Here is a 17991-nt window from a genome sequence, read left to right as displayed (position 1 = left end):
AGCCTCAGAGCACCCACGGAGTCGGTGCCTAAGGCGCCACTTTTGGCCAGTTGTTAAATTTAGAAGCCCTTTTAGAGCCGGTTGTCCCTCATGGGAGAACCGGTTGTCCCTCGTGCGAGAACCGGTTCTAAAAGGGCTTCTAACTTTAACAACCGGTTCCAGCAAACCAGTTCCAGCTCACCACTGGCTCTATTGGCACTGTACCTGGTGAGTAAACAATACCACAGAGGAAGTGGTGTATTCTGGTGCCTTGGTGTTAGAGCATGTTCCCTGTCTCTCCTCTAGCACACAGCTCCTCTTCTAGCCCACACATCCTGCTCTACCTGCTCAAAGCGCCATCCATCTGACATAGTGGAAACCATCTGAGTGAGCTCTTCTTCCTGGCACTGCAGCACCCGGTACACATGCTTCGGAGGCACCTGTGAGGAAAGTGAGGCACGTTGCTGAGGAACTCTCCCTTGGGGGCAGATGTTCCGGCAGGAAATTGAGCAAAGTGGCTTCATACCCTCAAAAGATTCTGAATGTTATTCTGTGACAAAAGCGGATATACCTCTGGCTGGGATTATAAAAATAAAGGGCCCTACAAAAAGGTACACCCGCAACCCAACTTCATATTGCCCTGCCCTTAAAGGGGTGGTATGAGAGGACAAAGGTTTCTGCAGGATCACACCTCAGGTGCAGCAGGAGAGCACATGGATTAAAAGGATCTACCGTGAGGAGGGGAAGGGTCCAGCACCCAGCATTGGCCACACTCATTCTTACAAGAAGTTTGCATTTGTTATCATTGTTAATGAAAGCCACTGATATAATGCTGGGGTTCTCAAACTGGGGGTCGGGAGGCTATTAGGTGGGGGGTCGTGAGCTGTCAGTCTCTAGCCCAAACCCTGCTTTGCCTCCAGAATTTATAAGGGTGTTAAATATATTTAAAAAGTGTTTTTAATTTACAAGGGGAGGTCGCACTCAGAGGCTTGCTGTGTGATAGGAGTGACCAGCACAAAAGTTTGAGAACCTCTGATATAGTGCCATAAATGCTCACTGTGCTCGAGTGTGGAGGCACAGAGCAAAGCAGTCTCTACTTCAGGGAGTTTACAAACTAAGGCAGATAGGACAAAAAGGAATGCAAGTTCAGACATGGGATCACTGCACAGGGAAAGAGACCATGGAGAGATTACTGGTGAAGCGAAGCAGTAGCTCTGCTGCAGGATTCCTGAGTGACCTTGGGGGGGAAAAACACACAATCTCTCTGTGTTTGTTTCCAATCTGCAAAATGGGGGTAATAAGCCTGTTTTTCTCCCACCCTTTGTCTTGCCTACTTAGGCTGCAGGCTCTTTGGGGGCAGGGGCTGTCTCTGACTGTGTTTGTACAGTGCCTGGCACAATAGGGCTCTAATTTCAGTGTGAGAGTCTAGGTGTTACAGTATTGCAAATAATAAACAATTTTTAACTCTTATTATTACTGGAAGAAATGGGTATTAAAGAGCGATTTGAAAGAGGTAATCACAGCCAAAGACGGAGGAGTCATGCCTTAGTGATGTTCCCCACCACAGACATCCCCTCCACCTCCCACAGCATTAATGCCTCAGTGACTCCCCACCAATATCCCTGCCTCCCACAGTGATAGTGCACTAAAAGGAACAAGCTGGCTTCTTTCTGGAGTTGCAAGAGCACACAGACAATGTATCTTCCACAAACCATCCCCTTCCCACACTGAAATAGCCCCTGCAACTAATGCCCTGTCTGGAGGTTCAGGATATAGCACCCTTCCAGATCAGACAAGCATAGCATCCAGTGCCACCTCTGGGAATTCCATTTTATTTTAACTACAGTGAAGGTTTCCTGCTGGTGGAAGATTTCATGACACAGCATATATCAGTGGAATCATCCCTGTGTATTTATGTGCCAACAAACTACTCCCATTTATGTGACCAGGCCAGCTGGGCTGACACACCAGGAATTGAACCAAGAACCTCCAGAACTAAAAGCACTGGCTGCTACAGCTTGAGCTAAAGCTCTGTGGCTGGGGGCTGCAACAACTCATATCCTCTGCAGATAGGCACAGAGTGGAATCAGTAACAGTCACCCACCAGTGGGTTATTTTTCCACGGCACTTTCCCACTGTCCCTCCCCTATTTGACCTCTCTTCTAGCTTTCCATCCCCCCCGCCCCTCTCCATTCCCCTCAGACCTGTGTTATGGTGTAGTTCTTCTCTTCCAGTCTGTCCTTGATTATTCTGATTAAAGGGCCGATGTTATAGAATTCAGCTTCTTCTAGAACCCCTAGACACACAGAGCGCAAAAGACATGGGAATAAGTATTTGTCCTTCTTAGTCCCATTTCCCAGTACTCGGAGCTTCCTGAAGAGAAAGCCCCATCTGGTTGCTTCAGGAATTCACATGCCTGTACCGAGAACTCTCTCCCCTGGGGAGAAGGGACACCACAACATCCCACATTAACAGTTCTCTGCTGCATGGAAGCTCTTACACCTGGGGATTGAATTCAGGCCCCCTTTATTACTGTATCAAGGGGAGGCGCAGGGGTGTTTAACCTGGTTACGATGTCAGGGCTCTACAAGTGGAGACATTAACCCTTCTCTGGTTAATGTTCCCAGGATTCACCCTACTGGGAAGTGCACCCATATCCCTACCCTGGCTGTTATTCCAGGAGGAGGACACTACCCACTAATACCTGATCCCAGGCTTGCGGGTTATTTTCCCAGGGAGGGTTCAGGGCTCTACCTATTGGGCACTGAACCCAGGCACCCTGATTACTGACCCAGAGTGTCTATGAACTAGAGTGAATTTAGGCCCCTAGCTACTTAAGGGCTCATTCTTGCCCTGCTGGTTACTGTCCTGTAGGCTCTGTTCAGCAGGGATTAAACCCAGACCCCTCAGTTACTGAGTGCTATCCACTTGGGAGTGAATCCTGGTTATTGTTGTAGGTACTGAGCCTAGTCTTCTGGTCCCCATCCTGGGCCTGTTGCTGATCTCTGAATAGCACTTTACCCCAAAGCAGGTAAACAAGGATGTGTGTTTCACTTCATTAACCTACAGTAGCTGCATCTGTCCGCTCCCCTGAGACAAACATGATCATGTTTGCTAACAGGGAGGGTGTGGGGCACCTTATGGGTCCACAAGGGAGAATGATGCCTAGGAACCAGCATTCAGTGACTACACAGGTTCTCTCTTGAGATCAGTACATAGACAGGGCAAGCAGGTGAGATTTATTTGGCCCTAACCATCCCACGTAGGCCTACGGTACACTGAAAAGTTTCCTGGCATTGCTATGTCAGTCAGGGGTATGAAAAAACCACACCGCTGACTGACATAGCTATGCTGACAAAAACCCTAGTGTAGACGCAGCTCTGTCAACAGAAGTGGATTTCCATCAACATAGCTAACTTTGTCTGGGGAGACAGTGTTCCTGCAATGACAGAAAAACTCTTTCTGACAGCGTTGTCATGCCAGCATAGTCTCCATAGTATAGACATTCCCTCAGAGCTTCTCATTCTCCCACCCCATTAGTCCCTCTCTCACATACACTGGTAGAAATGGCATGCTGGGGAGGAAATCAATAATACAGTAAAGCATTCTCAGTCACTTAGGGCTCAAACCCTGTGGGGTTAACACCAGGGAAGGCCATCCATTTCTTACTTGTTAATTCATCAGAGATCCTACTGGGCACCACTACCATGGCCTAGCCACTCCTTTCCCAGCCCCAGTGACAAAAGCTTCATGCTCCAAGTAGTGGCGCACGGGTGAGGAAATCAGTGTGCACAGAGTTGAATCAGCATGAGTTTACCCTACCATAATATCATACCATCACTAGGAATAAGGGGAAATTCCAGCAAGCTTTTTCTCCCAACTCTTATTCATTTTATTGTATGGCAAATGGGACACAAAGAGTTCCCCGGGATGTGGGCTCCAAAGATAGCTTTCTCAAAAATCCTAGCACAGGGGAGGGGGCCCGCCACTGGGGGGAATTTTTTAGACAGCAGAATTGGATATGGTCAGGAGACTGGGGTTAACAGCACCTACTGTAACCCACCTCTAAGAGAGGGATTGGGTGTTAAGAGGGAGTTTTCTGGGTTTCAACACTCACCCTCCTCAGCCATGTCTTTATTCAGCACCAGCTTGCCATGACGGAGGAAATTCAGGATAGGTCCAAAATATGTGGGGTCCCGGTCTATTAGGTATGCACCAGTCTCATCCTAACAATATAGAGACAAGCCATGATGGGAAGAACCCAGGGGGGAAACTTGCCACTGCCCCTAACTTCTCTAGACAATGGACTACAATAAAATAATAACTGTAGTAATCCTGGTTTACATTTCTATAGCTCCTTTAGTCCAGTGGACAGGGCACAGGACTGAGGGTGAGGAAACCTGGGTCCTTTTGGCTGTTGATTTTAGGGAATTCACTTAATTTTTCTGTGCCTTGTTTTCCCTGTGAAAAATGGGGATAATGATTAGTGCTGGTCAGGAAACAGTTTTCCAGTCTTGTGAGAATTTTTGAGATTTCAATAATTTTTCCCACCCTGAATTGGGATGAAAAGTCAAAATCTCAACAAAAAAAATTGTGAATGGAAAATTCAAAAAGAAAAACATTCAAACCAGAGAGATCAAAACATTTCAGTTCAATTTTGACTGTGTCATTTGTTTAACATTTTTAATCTTAAAATAACTTAAAATTTCAAACCAAAACATAATTTTAATCCCAAACCCAGAATTTTCCATTTTGAAAATGTCAAAATGGGACATTTCAACAATTTCAAAATGTTTTTTTCCCTGAAAAACAGGAAATTCAAAAAAATGGACCCTTTCCCAGGAACAGTTTGGTTTTGATGAATCAGCATTTTCCAAGGAAAAACCATTTTATCAAAAAATCCCTGACCTGGTCTACTAATGATACCTACTCACCTTTGTAAAGTGATCTGAGAGCTAAATATTAAAAGTAGCATATAAGAGCTAACTTTAGGATCCCAAAGCACTTCCCAAACGACATGCATATAGTACTACAGAAAAGCAGCCACCTCTGAGGTGGAAGGCTGCAGCCAACTGATACACATCACACTGCAAAACAATAGGGAGAAGAGGCATGTTGGAAAGTACAATGGGTTAAATCCATTCTCTAATTTGTTTCATGTTCTCTGTGTATATAAATCTCCCTACTGTATTTTCCACTGAATGCATCCGATGAAGTGAGCTGTAGTTCACGAAAGCTTATGCTCAAATAAATTGGTTAGTCTCTAAGGTGCCACAAGTACTCCTTTTCTTTTTGCGGATACAGACTAACACAGCTGCTACTCTGACTCCTGGCTTTAACACTAACTCCCTCTAAGGGTTTTCTACCTGTACATGGCCTTGATCTTAACATCTGAGCACCCTCCATGTAAAATGAACAACAATAGTGAAACCCGCAGTGGACTTCGATGCATCCGATGAAGTGAGCTGTAGCTCACGAAAGCTTATGCTCAAATCAATTGGTTAGTCTCTAAGGTGCCACAAGTCCCCCTTTTCTTTTTGCAAATACAGACTAACACAGCTGCTACTCTGAAACATCTCTAATTTAAAGTACCCTGGGACTTCTAACATTCAGGCAGAACCTAAATACACATGCAGCGCAAACTGCACAGTATTCTCAATTTATCTCCCTTGAAAGAGCAAAGGGCTGAACGGATCCTGCTGGGGCCCGAGGTCTTGGTATTTCATCCCTGAGGTGCAGACCCCGCAAGCCTTTCCTATATATAATATGATTCTATAAGGCTAGCCGGGAGATCCCGGAATAAAAAGACGTGATGTGGACTCTGGTCTCAGCAGGACTCCTACCTCTTCAGCCTGTACTGGGAGGAGGAGACTGGAAGAAGCGCTCTGTGTAAGCTGGGAAGCTTGTCTGGTGCAATAAAAAAACACATACCTCCCCCACCTTGTGTCTCTGACGGGAGGCTACTTACTGTGGCTCTACGTGGTAAAGCCAAGTCTCCTTGTCGGGCCTGAGTCCCACCCACGGAGCTGAGCATGTGACAGAGGGAGAAAGGAGGGCGCCTCTTGCGGGGCTGGTGCAAAGCGTCCCAGACCGCTGGCGCGGGGAGGCAAAGGAGACGGGTGCTCTGTGTGCCACACAGCCCCGGGCTGGCGGGCCTGTTTGGTCCCCGCTATTAAGCCAGAGACTCCTCCCGTTCCACAGAGGGGACGGGCCCACCCCCCGACGAGGCCCTGGCTGGCACGCAGGGAGTGAGTCCCCCGGGGGGGAGAGGGACGGGGTCGCGTTCCCATCACCCCTGCGCGCGCGCCGCGCCGTCCGTCCCGCTCCCTCCCCAGCTCCGTCCATCCCGCTCCCTGTGGACCCCGCACTAGGACCCCGCCTTCCCCCGCCGGGGCTAGCTCCTCCCAGCCCGGCCTGCGCCGTGCTTTGATCCCACCCCGCTCAGGGCTCCGCGCTGCCCCGCTGGGCGCGCCGCAGCCGCAGCCACCCCCCTCCCCAGTGCGGGTCGGGGCGGCCAGCAGGCGCCAGCTCGCCGCTTACCCGGTCTGACTGCAGCTCCTCCCCCTGGCACAAGCGGCAGAGGAACGATTTCTGCTCCCGGCACAAGGTCTGCCTGGTGGTGAGGAAAACCGTGCCCCCGACGTTCAGCCGGACCCACTTGGCCCGGCTGCTGTTTGCGGGCTGCGGCGGGTGGCTCTCCCAGGTCAACGAAACCCTCTCTGGAGCCTGCGTTTCCTCCCCTCCTCCTTCCATCCTCATCTCTCCCTCTCCCTCTCCGTCCCTCCCAGGCTGGAGACGCCACTGCAGGTGTTGGGCACAGGAGGATTCTGGGATCTGTAGTTTATCTGGTGCTCTCCACCCCAGAGGTGGCTGCATTTCACGGGTGCTCAAAGTGGGCAGCTATGGGATCTTTGGGGAAGAACGATTCTGTATCAATGGCATGTCTGTTATTACTAACGATGGGCACAAGGGACAAAACCCAGCTTCTCATTCTGAACACTCCCCAAATTCCAGGGGTGCCAGGATAATGGGTTTGCCTGGGGGCCTCTCTCTGGTCGCTGCTGTTCAGTTGATAGCTGTAGATTACTTTGAAATAATATGTAAACCCTGTTAATATTACCACATTACATCCTCTCTGCGACTGGTCACCAAAGAATCCTGGGAGCCCACTCTCCCTGTAGCAGGATCTGCAGTGTTATCTATGCCACCATTGCTGCTGCAGGGAGTGATGAGTGCTAGAGGATTCTGGAAGCTGCAGTTTACACACCTCCAGAGCTGGGTGTTGCAGGCATTGGTGCTTTGGGTTGAGGAGAAAACTGTTCTCTGCTCTGTGCCTATGTGTTGGATGTGGCTCACTCTTCCAATGCTGAACCAGCCAGATCTCTTTCATGTTCTCCTTTTGCCCAGCAGGGTGTCCAACTATCATAGCTTTCACTTCTCTGCTATTGCAGCAAGACACTCATAGAGGATTCGAACTATTTTGGTCATTGAGACTATGTGGGTGCTCATGCATGTAGGGGACCAGTGTCCACTATCAAAGCCCTGTTGTTGTTTTTTTAATTTATCTGCAGTAATGATCATCTAGTCAGCAAGTTTTCCCCTTGGCTGCTACCCCACCACCAACTCCAAACTTGCCTTGCATAAACCTCCCTTTCCTGGATGGGTGTCTCTATGTTCATGCAGTCCCAGGCCTTGCCCCCACCCCCATCCAGGGGATTAACTCATTCACAAGACCTACCTCTGTCTCTTCTGAGTGCCCCATTTGTGGCGGGGTGGGGGAGGTTTTGAGAAGGAAGAGAGGGTGCCCTTTTGGAATTTAAGTTGCACATGACCCCTGGCCCAAGTGAAACACACAAACTTTATCTATCCCCTCAACTATGCTTCTACCATGTCCAACAGAGGTCACCTGACTTATTAACTGCAGCCATCTTTGCCAACATTTCAAACAGTATTCACATCAGGCAGAAAAACGTGGGTAGCTTCCCTCCCAAAGGCTAACACTGGCCCAAAGCCACCCACCCAAACAGATACCTGACCCTTTCCTGCCAGGGCAATAGCCATAAAGTGCAGTGCTGAAGTGCAGGCACATGGCCATTAACCTTACAGTTGGGTCTTTTCTTGGGTCATCCTCACACACACACATACACACCCTTTCTTTTTTTTATTCCATATAGGGAGCTAGTTCTCTGGTACAATTCAGTCCCTTTATGCCATATAAGGGGCATAAAGGCAACAGTTTTCCCCACAGGTGAGTAACCAAGTCTAAAGGGGTTCCCTGGAAAACAGAGCCAGCCTACACCACTCCTCTCTAGCTTAGGGGGTGTGCCGGGGGTAGGAGGTAATGTGGCTGGAATATGCTGTCCTCTAGCTATTTTCAGCTGCTGAGTAGTCCCTAGGCCACCACTGCAGCTGAGTGTAAATATGAACAGCCTTGAGTCTCCTCTAATTTAGAAGAGAAGAAAGATAGACAGGCCCCTGGATGCACAAAGAATATAAACTATAGGTGGCATAGTCACTTTTGCTCCCCTGCTCCTTAACTCTATATGGCATACCTTGGTTAGAGTGGAGACTCAGGCCCAAACCCTTATTGTCTGTCATCTATTTTTTCCTCTTATCCCCCCCATCTATCTCCTTTTTCTCCAGCCTCCATCCTTCAATTCCTTAGCCTGCATCTCTTTCCCCACTTTTCTCTGCCCCACTCCCTATCCATCTCTTTCCTTCTACAGCTGATCCAGGGAAGGTCTTTAGTCATAGCATGAGTTCTTCTGTCAGCACTGGCCTCTGTTTGTTGTCCAGATGTCAGGATCTGGCCCACCCACAAGAATGAAGTCATCATGGAAGGAAGGACAAATTGTTAACACCTAACCCACCATATGTAATGCATCCCAGCTGCTCCCTGGGAATTGATCAGGAGACAAACACCCCCTCACCCACCTCTCTCTTCAGGCCATCTAGGACAATGGGTGTTATGATCAACAGGGACCTTTCTTTAATCAAATATATTGAAGCCAGTGTCCTTGTACAGGTGTAACCAAGAGCAGATTAACTCTCCAAATGCACTGAATCAAATACCCCTGACGTTGTCTGCTGGGGGAGATTTTCAGCTCCAAGACTTAAGATGGTGGCCTTGTGAAAATGACTGCCATTACGGGTAGTTCTTCCCTAGGGCTTCAACTCAGCAAGGTACTGAAGCACATAACTAATTGTAAGCACAGGAACAGTCCCATGCAAGTCAGTGCAAGTACCTGAAAAAGAGCTCTATGTAAGTTTGTCTCTCTCACCAACAGAAGCTGGTCCAATAGAAGCTATTACTTCACCCACCTTGTCTTGCTAATATCCTGGGAGCAACACTGCCTACAGGGGGAGTACTCTCACTCTTAGTGTTAGGCATGTGTAAGTATCATGCTGAATTGGAGCATAGCATCTGAAAGTCACACAATTGCATGGCTGCAGGACATTAACAGCCTGAAACAAACAACAGAGAGGTATGCTGTCCCTTTCTTATTTGATCTACAGGTCTCTCCCAGGCAAACTGAAATATACCTACCAAGGATGAAACAAATACTGCAGTCACTTTATCAGCACAGCTTTCTTCACAGAGAATAAGGGTATGTCTACAATGGAAGTGTAATTTGCCACCTGGATAGACATAGCACGCTAAAAACAGCAGCATAGCTGCAGCCGCACAAACTGCATGACAGCCTAGCAGCCCCAAGCATGATCCAGTCTGAAACTGCAGGTACGTCCTCGGGCTGGCTGCTCACGCTGCCGCAGCTACACTGCTGGTGCAGGTCTGTCTGTCGGACCTGGATTTAATAATTTTATTAAGATAATGTTGAAGTAAAAAGAAAACGGTACAGAGTTTAAGCATAGAAGTTTCTGGTTATCAGGGAATAAGGTACAGATTATCAAGGGTTGTGAAATTCGGTTTAGGAACGGGTGGCGTAAGGAATACATAATCTCCCCGATTGGTGGTAAAAGTTAATCGGTCAAAGTACAGACATTGAGATATGCGGGTATGTTGTCCATATAATGGTTATGTTCAGGTGTGGAGTATAATGAGTGGATACGATGATGGAGATGGATCTACCCTCATTTGGTGGGATTTAATGTTCAGTGAGTTTATGGTTCCAGTTCATATGGTCCAATGGAAAAAGTCTCTCAGTCCCTCTCCCATAGTTGATGCACGATGTCATACCAGCTCACACCTTACACCCGCTCCAGCTCCACTGTAGACGTATGCTGGATATATGTAGCTGTGGTAACTAAACACTCCCTGTGGAGGGATACAGAGCAAGATGCCTCTGTGATCTGGGAAGGAGAAGCCCCAGCTATACTGTCCTGGGCTCAGTTCAGGAGAAAAACCTTTAAACTCATTAAATGTTTTTATTATATAACCTTTTAAATAGATACTTTCTTTTTTTAAAAAAACAGGATTTCAAGTTCCCCAGGAACAATGGTGGATGCAGAACTGGCTGAGAACAAATCAGAGTCCAACTATGAGAAGAAACCTAAATTGCTCCTCCACTCATCTTCCTCACTCAGTGTCTAATCAGGATGGATCATCCCAGCTGCTGAGTCCAGCCTGAATCAATTATTCCACCAACCCATAACAAGTGCTTCCTCCCTCTAATAAGACGCTGTAAAGAGGCATCTTCCATGCCCAGAAAAATGGGTTGTAGGCAAGAAGGGGGAGGGGAGTAGGAGGAAGGGGCTAGAACCATGTGTTTAGATTTGTCACCCAAGACCTTCACTCAATACCACTATGATTTTAAAACAGGAAAGGCTAAGACCATCTCCCAAAGCCTGTTCCAAGGCAATCTGTCTGCACCGCAGGGACAGAAGCGTTGCTTCAGAGGGTCTTGCCTCTGCCCTCAGAGATGACCTCTCCAGGCCGAGCCCGCATGTACCACTCCACCCAGGCACCATCGTAGACAGCCACGTCTGGCTTGCCACAGAGGTACGCCCCCAAGGCCACATGGCAGGCAGTGACTCCCGAGCCACATGTGGCTACCACTGGCTTTGAGAGGTCCACTTTCTTCTCCTGGAATAAGCTGCGGATCGCTTCAGGGGTCTTCTCAAAGCCAGCTTCTGTGAGGAAATCCAAGAAGGGGATGTTCAGGGAGCCAGGGATATGACCAGGCTCAATTCCTGGAGGAAGAGGAAGGAGACCAACGCAGACAGGAGTTAATCTTTACATCACGGAGGGTTCCATCGCACAACCCCTTCTTCACTACCCTCCACGCATACTCATGCCATGGCAACCCTCCCTCTACAGCCACTGCACAAGGTTATGTGAGGGTTAATGTCTGTATGTTTGATCACAAGGCGTCATATCAAAGCTAAATATTATTAAAGGGATGGGGTGTGTGGGAGCTACCTTCTCTTCCGCCTCCCCAGGTCCCCGAGAGATTGAGTGCACTGCTGCCTCTGAACCATGGGACTCTGCATTCATACTAAAATACACAGCTTTCTTCACTTCTTGTACAGACAGAAAGTCACTTTCTGGGATGCAGCTCGAACAGCTTGGGGTAGGGATAGGAGCACCCTCTTTCAGCCGCATGTGTTAGTCACAATGTATGCAACATCACTTCTATATGCCTGACTTGGGACTCAGCTGTGGCAACAGGTGAATCAGCTGAGAGGAGGGATAGTTTTAGGGTGAAGGCAAGGAATGGGACTCAGAAAATCTTATTTCTATTCCTTCCTCTGCCACAGACTTCCTGTTTGACCTTAGATGTGTAATATAATTGCTGTGTGCCTCAGATTCCCAGCAGGAGAACAGCCATAATTAGGAATAGTTAGTTATTATAGTTAGGAATCATTAGCGAACAGGATGTAAGGAATCATTAAAAAGGGATAAAGAATAATATGGAGAATATCTTATTGCCTTTATATAAATCCATGGTATGCCCACATCTTGAATACTGCGTACAGATGTGGTCTCCTCAACTCAAAAAAGATATACTGGCATTAGAAAAGTTTCAGAGAAGGGCAACTAAAATGATTAGGAGTTTGGAACAGGTCCCATATGAGGAGAGATTAAAGACGCTAGGACTTTTCAGCTTGGAAAAGAGGAGACTAAGGGGGATATGATAGAGGTATATAAAATCATGAGTGGTGTGGAGAAAGTGAATAAGGAAAAGTTATTTACTTGTTCCCATAATATAAGAACTAGGGGCCACCAAATGAAATTAATGGGTAGCAGGTTTAAAACAAATAAAAGGAAGTTCTTTTTCACACAGTGCATAGTCAACCTGTGGAACTCCTTGCCTGAGAAAGTTGTGAAGGCTAGGACTATACCTGGGTTTAAAAGAGAACTAGATAAATTGATGGAGGTTGAGTCCATTAATGGCTATTAGCCAGAATGGGTAAGGAATGGTGGCCCTAGCCTCTGTTTGTCAGAGGGTGGGGATGGATGGCAGGAGAGAGATCACTTGATCATTACCTGTTAGGTTCACTCCCTCTGGGGCACCTGGCATTGTCGGCAGACAGGATACTGGGTTGGATGGACCTTTGGTCTGACCCAGTAAGGCTGTTCTTACGTTCTTAATCCTCCCCTTCTCTCACCATTTGTCTGCCTTGACCATTTCGGTTGTAAGCTCTTTGTGGCAAGGCTGTCTCCTACTATGTGTTTGTACAGCACATACCAGAATCGGGCCTTCTATGCACTACCATAATACAAATCATAATCTACAATAAATCTGGCTGTCAGATGGAGATCTTCACTGCCAGGTGTTAGGGGAAATCAACCTAGCTAGCATATGTGACTCCATTTTGGGTTTCCTCTCAGCCATTAACTAGAAGCGAGCACATCACGTACCAAGGGAGGATCCTTCAGGGTAGACAGCTGGACAGTTCTGTGGGGAGATCGGGAATCGGGGTAACCGAGGCCATAAGAGAAGCAACCGCCGAGTCCGGGACGGACATGCGAAGCCCCTTGGGGGCACAATATATGTGGGTTCCCAGTTTGCTAAGCACTTCCCACCCAAGAAGGTTAGCGGGGCCTTCTGGCATGACAACAAATCTATGTGACAACTTTAAAGAACCCAGCTCCACAGGGACAGGGCAGGATAGGGGAGCCAGGCATGGGTTGCCCTCAGTACCCTGCACCCAGACCTTGGTATTAGAAAGAGAGCCCGGAACAAAAGTTAAAGTGGAAAGGGTGGCTCCGGTATGCACAAAAGAGGGTACAAACCTTTCCCCAATTTTCAAGTAAATTTGAGACTGCAATCCAAGATCCCATTCCAACTCTCCCACGCCTCTAGTCACTGGGGATTAGCAAAGTCCTGGGGAGCGTTATGGGGAAAGGAAGAACCGATCTCCGGCTGATCCTGCCAAGGAGCCCCTTGTGGAAGCACAGGGCATTGCCTCTTCCAGTGCCCCGGTTGCTTACAATAATTACAGTTCCTGTTCCTTGTCCCACCCCCTCCTCCTCCCCTTCCTCTTGTATTCCTGTGTCCGTGCCAGTGCTGATTCCTCAAGGGAACCTGCAGTGCGGCTGCCAACATCCTTACTTCCTCCTTCTTTTGCTTACTTTTTTCCTTAGCTTTCTCCTCGTCCCTACCATTAAACACAAAAGTGGCCAGGCGAACTACTTCGCTTAGGGGTTTCCCTGGCCAATCAGGAACATGTTTAGTTAAATGCTTCTTTATGTCCGGTGCCGCTTGATCGACAAAGTAAGAGACCATCATCATGCGGCTAACCTTGGCTTCTGGCTCCACCCCTCCCCCATACATTCTAACCTGCTTAAACAAACGGGCCAAAAATGCAGACGGATGCTCCTTTAGGTCTTGCTGGCACTCTCTAATTTTTGACCAATTTTCCGTCTTACTACTCGCCCTACGGATGCTCTCCAGGAGCCCATCCCAGGCAACTGAGAGGCTGGCCCGGCCATTGAGGTTGTTAGGATTCCAACCTGGATCGGCTTTGGGCCAAGGGGTGCGATTCTCAGCGTCCCCCGCCCAACGCCGATTAGCGTCTAGAATAGAATACCTCTTGTCAGGGGTAAATAGGGTTTGCAAAATAGCCTGGATGTCTGCCCAGTTAGGGTTAAATGCCGTAAAGGCTGAACGGATAGTCTGTAGGACTCTTTCCAGATCGTCACACAACCTTGGCATCTGTGACTGCCCGGTTACCAGGTCCCCAGGGCCAAAAGGGCGGTGGACCGTGATCATAGTGACACAGTCAGTGCCTGTCGCAATGAGCTGTTGTATCAGGGCGCTTGAAGCACAACAGGGGGTAGGGTTAGAGATGGGTATAGAGGGGCAACAGGAGGAGGAGTAGGGGGAAGAGACGGAGCAGGAAAAGCAGCATAGGGCGGAGCGGAACCTGCAAGTGGCATGCAAACCTTAGATCTGGTACCAGAGCCCAAAATCGAAGGGCGCCCCTTATCTCGGGCGTATGCCCAATTATCCCATACATACCAATAATCCATTTGAGCTGGATGCTTGTCCTCCAGCAGTTGTCTAAGGCAGGTTAATTCATCCAGTCCAAAAGTTCCGTCGGGTGGCCATCCAAAGGGCGTCTGAATAGTCAGCGCTGGCCACTCGACTTTACACAAAATTACAGCTCTCCTTTTACCTAATGGGTGCCAGAAATATTTTTCCAATTCTCAAGAATCTCAGCCAGAGGGATTCCCCTGCTCACACTCTGCCCAGAGCCCATTCTAGGGCTACCAAAAGAACGCCTAATGTGCCACCTTATCGCCTAAGCGACGGCCCTCACTCCCGTTCCTCGGAGTTCTCGAAGGTGAACTCACCCGGTGCCGGCTGGAGTTGTCCGAGGGAAGGCGTGTGGCTTCGCTTACAAGGGCGAGCCTAGAGTCCCATCTGGGTCGCCAAAACTGTTACGAATTATTCCAGTTAGGACACGTACAGTTCGTTTCTAGGCTGAGGCAACCAAATAAAGACAGACTGCAGAGTGTCTTAAAGTTTGTAGGTTTATTATGCTCGAGCGTGGTACCGCTCTGTTAAGCGGAACGGGACCCCGATTACAGGTTACACACAGATATATACTGTTGGCAAAACATCCTGCCTGTGTGCCTCGGTGGGGCGGGGGGCCTAAACCAATAAACAGGCCTTCTCTTTATCTATTACCAGTCCCCTGCAGCCACCTTCCCCATGCAAAAAAGCTGAATTAGCAACTATTTCAGGCATGTCGGCTGGTTCCTGTCTCCTTTGTTTCCCTTATCTTGAAACTGCCCAGCTGTCCACCCTGAAGGATCCTCCCTTGGTACGTGATGTGCTCGCTTCTAGTTAATGACCGAGAGCAAACCCACAAATGGAGTCACATATGGAGTTAATGGCCGAGAGGAAACCCAAAATGGAGTCACATATGCTAACTAGGTTGATTTCCCCTAACGAAGGATTAAAGTCCTCAGGGCTTACTGCTGGCACAGATGCTGAACTACTAAACATCTTGTGTTTGAATCATAGAATATCAGGGTTGGAAGGGACCTCAGGAGGTATCTAGTCCAACCCCCTGCTCAAAGCAGGACCGATCCCCAATTAAATCATCCCAGCCAGGGCTCTGTCAAGCCTTAAAAACTTCTAAGGAAGGAGATTCCACCGCCTCCCTAGGTAACGCATTCCAGTGTTTCACCACCCTCCTAGTGAAAAAGTTTTTCCTAATATCCAACATGGACCTCCCGCACTGCAACTTGAGACCATTACTCCTTGTTCTGTCATCTGCTACCACTGAGAACAGTCTAGAGCCATCCTCTTTGGAACCCCCTTTCAGGTAGTTGAAAGCAGCTATCAAATCCCCCCTCATTCTTCTCTTCTGTAGACTAAACATCCCCAGTTCCCTCAGCCTCTCCTCATAACTCATGTGTTCCAGTCCCCTAATCATTTGGTGTCATAAGCCCTTGCCCCAGGGTGAATGTGTTTTAAGCAAGCTTTTCCAGCAGCATACGGAGAACAGAACAGTGGGAGTAGCAAATAGACATAGGTAAGCAGAGACAGCAACCACAAAGAGGGACAGATATCAGCCAAGCATCCTCCTCTTGAAACTCATCTTTGGAAAAAGTGAGTTTCCAGCCTCAACCTTCAGCTGGGAACGAGAGTCATGGTTCTGGGTTTGTGCCTTAAAATGAACCCCATGTTTGTCACAGCGATGGCTAAGCAGACGTGTTACCTTCTCTGGGCTCTGCCTCCGTCCCTCTGAACCGCCCTGCAGAGCGAGCATCAACCAGCTGGAAGCGATGTGACTCTATGTTCTCCTCTATGTCCTCATGGGTCTTCACCAGTGACTTGTCCAAGGAGGCATTGAACTCCGCAGGAACTGCTCGGCTCTTGCCAGAGCTCAGTGGGTACCCCTCCCGCTGCCAGTTCTTCAGCCCACCATCCAGAAGAGAAACAGCATGGTGCCCAAAGGCCCGGAACATCCACCAGACACGGGGAGCAGAGAAGAGACCCTGATCGCTGGCATCATACACGACCACATGGGAGTCATTCCCCACACCCAGCTTGCCCACATACTCCGCAAAGTCATCTGCACTGGGCAGCATGTGGTCATATGGCGACATACGGTCGCTGCATAGGTCGATGTCAAAGAAAGCAGCACCAGGGATGTGGCGCTCCTCAAACTCATGCCGGGGGTCACGCTTCATCTTCGGGAGGTACCACGACGCATCCAGGATCTTCACAGCCTGCCCAGCCTGAGGGGACTTGATGGTTTCTGAGAGCCACTTAGCTGACACCAGTGCCCGATAAAGGAACTGCTGAGACATTGCTCCTGAGTCCTGGCCAGATTCAGACAGTCTCTGGGGTTTCCTGAAGGGGGGAAAAGTCAGGAATTAGTAACAGAAGATATTACGGTGAGCTACAGCGAAAAAAGAGACTAGAGCTCTTTGGGGGAAGAATTGTCTTTTGTTCTGTGTGTACAGCACCTTGCACAATAGGCTCCTGAGCACTACAGTAATACAAATAGTAGAAGAAAAGAACTTGGGCCTCAGGTTACAGAATACAACCCCAACTCTGCTTCACTGTGTGCACACCGGGGTAAAGTCAGCTCTGTTGTAACACCACTGGGGCTACATCAGAAATCGGTTTGGCGATCCAGAGATCATGAAATGAGCCCAGTTAAAGACAGAGAGCGAAATCTAGGGAGAGGAACACTGCAGAGCCTGCTTGACCCCAAGATGAGTCAGCTGCATGTGGCAGGAACCTGTATTCAAGATCAGGAAGAGAGAACCCTGTGTGTGAGGCACCCTGGCACCTGCTGTATATATCAGAGCCAGCAATCTGAACCTCACAAAAGGGAGCTCTGCATGGGTGGGTCCCGCGTCCTGAATTAAGGACTGCCACCGCCCCATTAAAAAAGCTGTTCGTTTCCCTATGCCCAAGTTTTGCTGTTGCACACTCTGCCAGCACTGTGACTTTCCTACAACTCCCTGCCCCACGCCACAGGCCCGAGAGAGGAAAGCAGCACAGCTTTGGGAAGAGCCCTGGCCTCCGCGGCAGGCTGAGAAAGAACTCCAAGCAGAGAGGGTTGTCCCCTCGGACCTGGCTGAGCCAGCAGCATCCCCCCTGCCCCGGCGGTACTGGACCCTGGGTTCCCACTGCCAGGGGTGTTACACACGAAGCAGACAGGAGTGGCCAGTGCCCACTCAAGGCCACTCCCTGGCCTGACCAGCCCCTACAAGGCACTAACTGCACGGTCCCCATCAGCTTTCAAGGGCCAGCCTCCGCTCAGGGCTCCAGCGGAAAGCAAAAGCATGCCAGCGTGCCAACAAGGCCTGGCACGGCCCCCTTCCAACCCAGAGCCTGGGGATCGGTGCAACCACTCCGCGCCCACCAGCCAGGTTCAGCCTAGGGAGCCCGGGGGCCGCTGGCCCTGAACCCGCAGAAGTTCCTGCCTTCGAGTGAGCGACTCCCGTCCAGCAGGCTACTGCCCAGACCTCCGTCCCGCTCCTGCGCCGCGGCTGCTCAGCGGCGTGACTGACACGGGCTTCAGGCCGCCTCCTCCAATGCGCGGCGCTCCCGCCCCCTCCATACGTTCGCTCCGGGG

At 49.3% G+C, this 17991-nt stretch overlaps 2 protein-coding genes and 1 long non-coding RNA gene across 17 annotated transcripts in view; 1 reads left to right on the top strand and 2 right to left on the bottom strand.

Moving 5' to 3' along the window:
• Window positions 1-7792, bottom strand: part of KCTD17 (potassium channel tetramerization domain containing 17) — a 21098-nt gene extending 13306 nt beyond the window's left edge. For 4 of the 10 annotated variants that reach the window (XR_006289570.1, XM_027825076.3, XM_037880890.2 and 1 more), the window contains exons 1-4: window positions 6520-6759; window positions 4097-4205; window positions 2184-2275; window positions 324-419 (exon numbers count right to left, since the gene is read on the bottom strand). Coding sequence is in view for 7 of the 10 variants with exons in the window: in XM_027825076.3 (XP_027680877.2) it covers window positions 324-419; window positions 2184-2275; window positions 4097-4205; window positions 6520-6738 (516 nt within the window). In the remaining 3 variants the exon portion in view is untranslated. Of the gene's footprint in view, window positions 1-323; window positions 420-2183; window positions 2276-4096; window positions 4206-5947; window positions 6080-6519 lie in introns of those variants that run through there. The other 6 variants (XR_006289575.1, XM_027825074.3, XM_043542871.1 and 3 more) reach the window with 4 other exon arrangements.
• On the top strand, window positions 6099-11441 carry LOC119563930. Of its 4 annotated transcripts, XR_006289589.1 has the most exons (5): window positions 6398-6586; window positions 8154-8227; window positions 9005-9162; window positions 9267-9718; window positions 10414-11441. It is a non-coding gene; the product is annotated as an uncharacterized LOC119563930 (long non-coding RNA). The 4 variants fall into 4 exon arrangements; XR_006289588.1 differs by lacking the exon at window positions 8154-8227; XR_006289590.1 differs by lacking the exons at window positions 6398-6586; window positions 8154-8227; window positions 9005-9162 and adding an exon at window positions 6099-6227.
• On the bottom strand, window positions 9842-17991 carry MPST (mercaptopyruvate sulfurtransferase). Of its 3 annotated transcripts, none has more exons than XM_043542846.1 (3): window positions 17882-17991; window positions 16117-16754; window positions 9842-11130 (listed from the first exon to the last, which is right to left on the bottom strand). In XM_043542846.1, the coding sequence occupies exons 1-3, from the start codon at window positions 17974-17976 to the stop codon at window positions 10832-10834; spliced, it is 1032 nt and encodes a 343-aa protein (XP_043398781.1). In that variant the 5' UTR covers window positions 17977-17991; the 3' UTR covers window positions 9842-10831. The 3 variants fall into 3 exon arrangements, with proteins under 3 accessions (XP_043398781.1, XP_043398784.1, XP_037736803.1); XM_043542849.1 differs by having other exon boundaries at window positions 17823-17940; XM_037880875.2 differs by lacking the exon at window positions 17882-17991 and adding an exon at window positions 17840-17868.

The sequence above is a fragment of the Chelonia mydas genome, chromosome 1, assembly GCF_015237465.2.
Source record: "Chelonia mydas isolate rCheMyd1 chromosome 1, rCheMyd1.pri.v2, whole genome shotgun sequence".
NCBI classification, from domain to species: Eukaryota; Metazoa; Chordata; order Testudines; family Cheloniidae; genus Chelonia; species Chelonia mydas.
The sequence above is the reverse complement of the archived record's forward strand: the minus strand, read 5'-3'. Positions and strand labels throughout refer to the sequence as shown.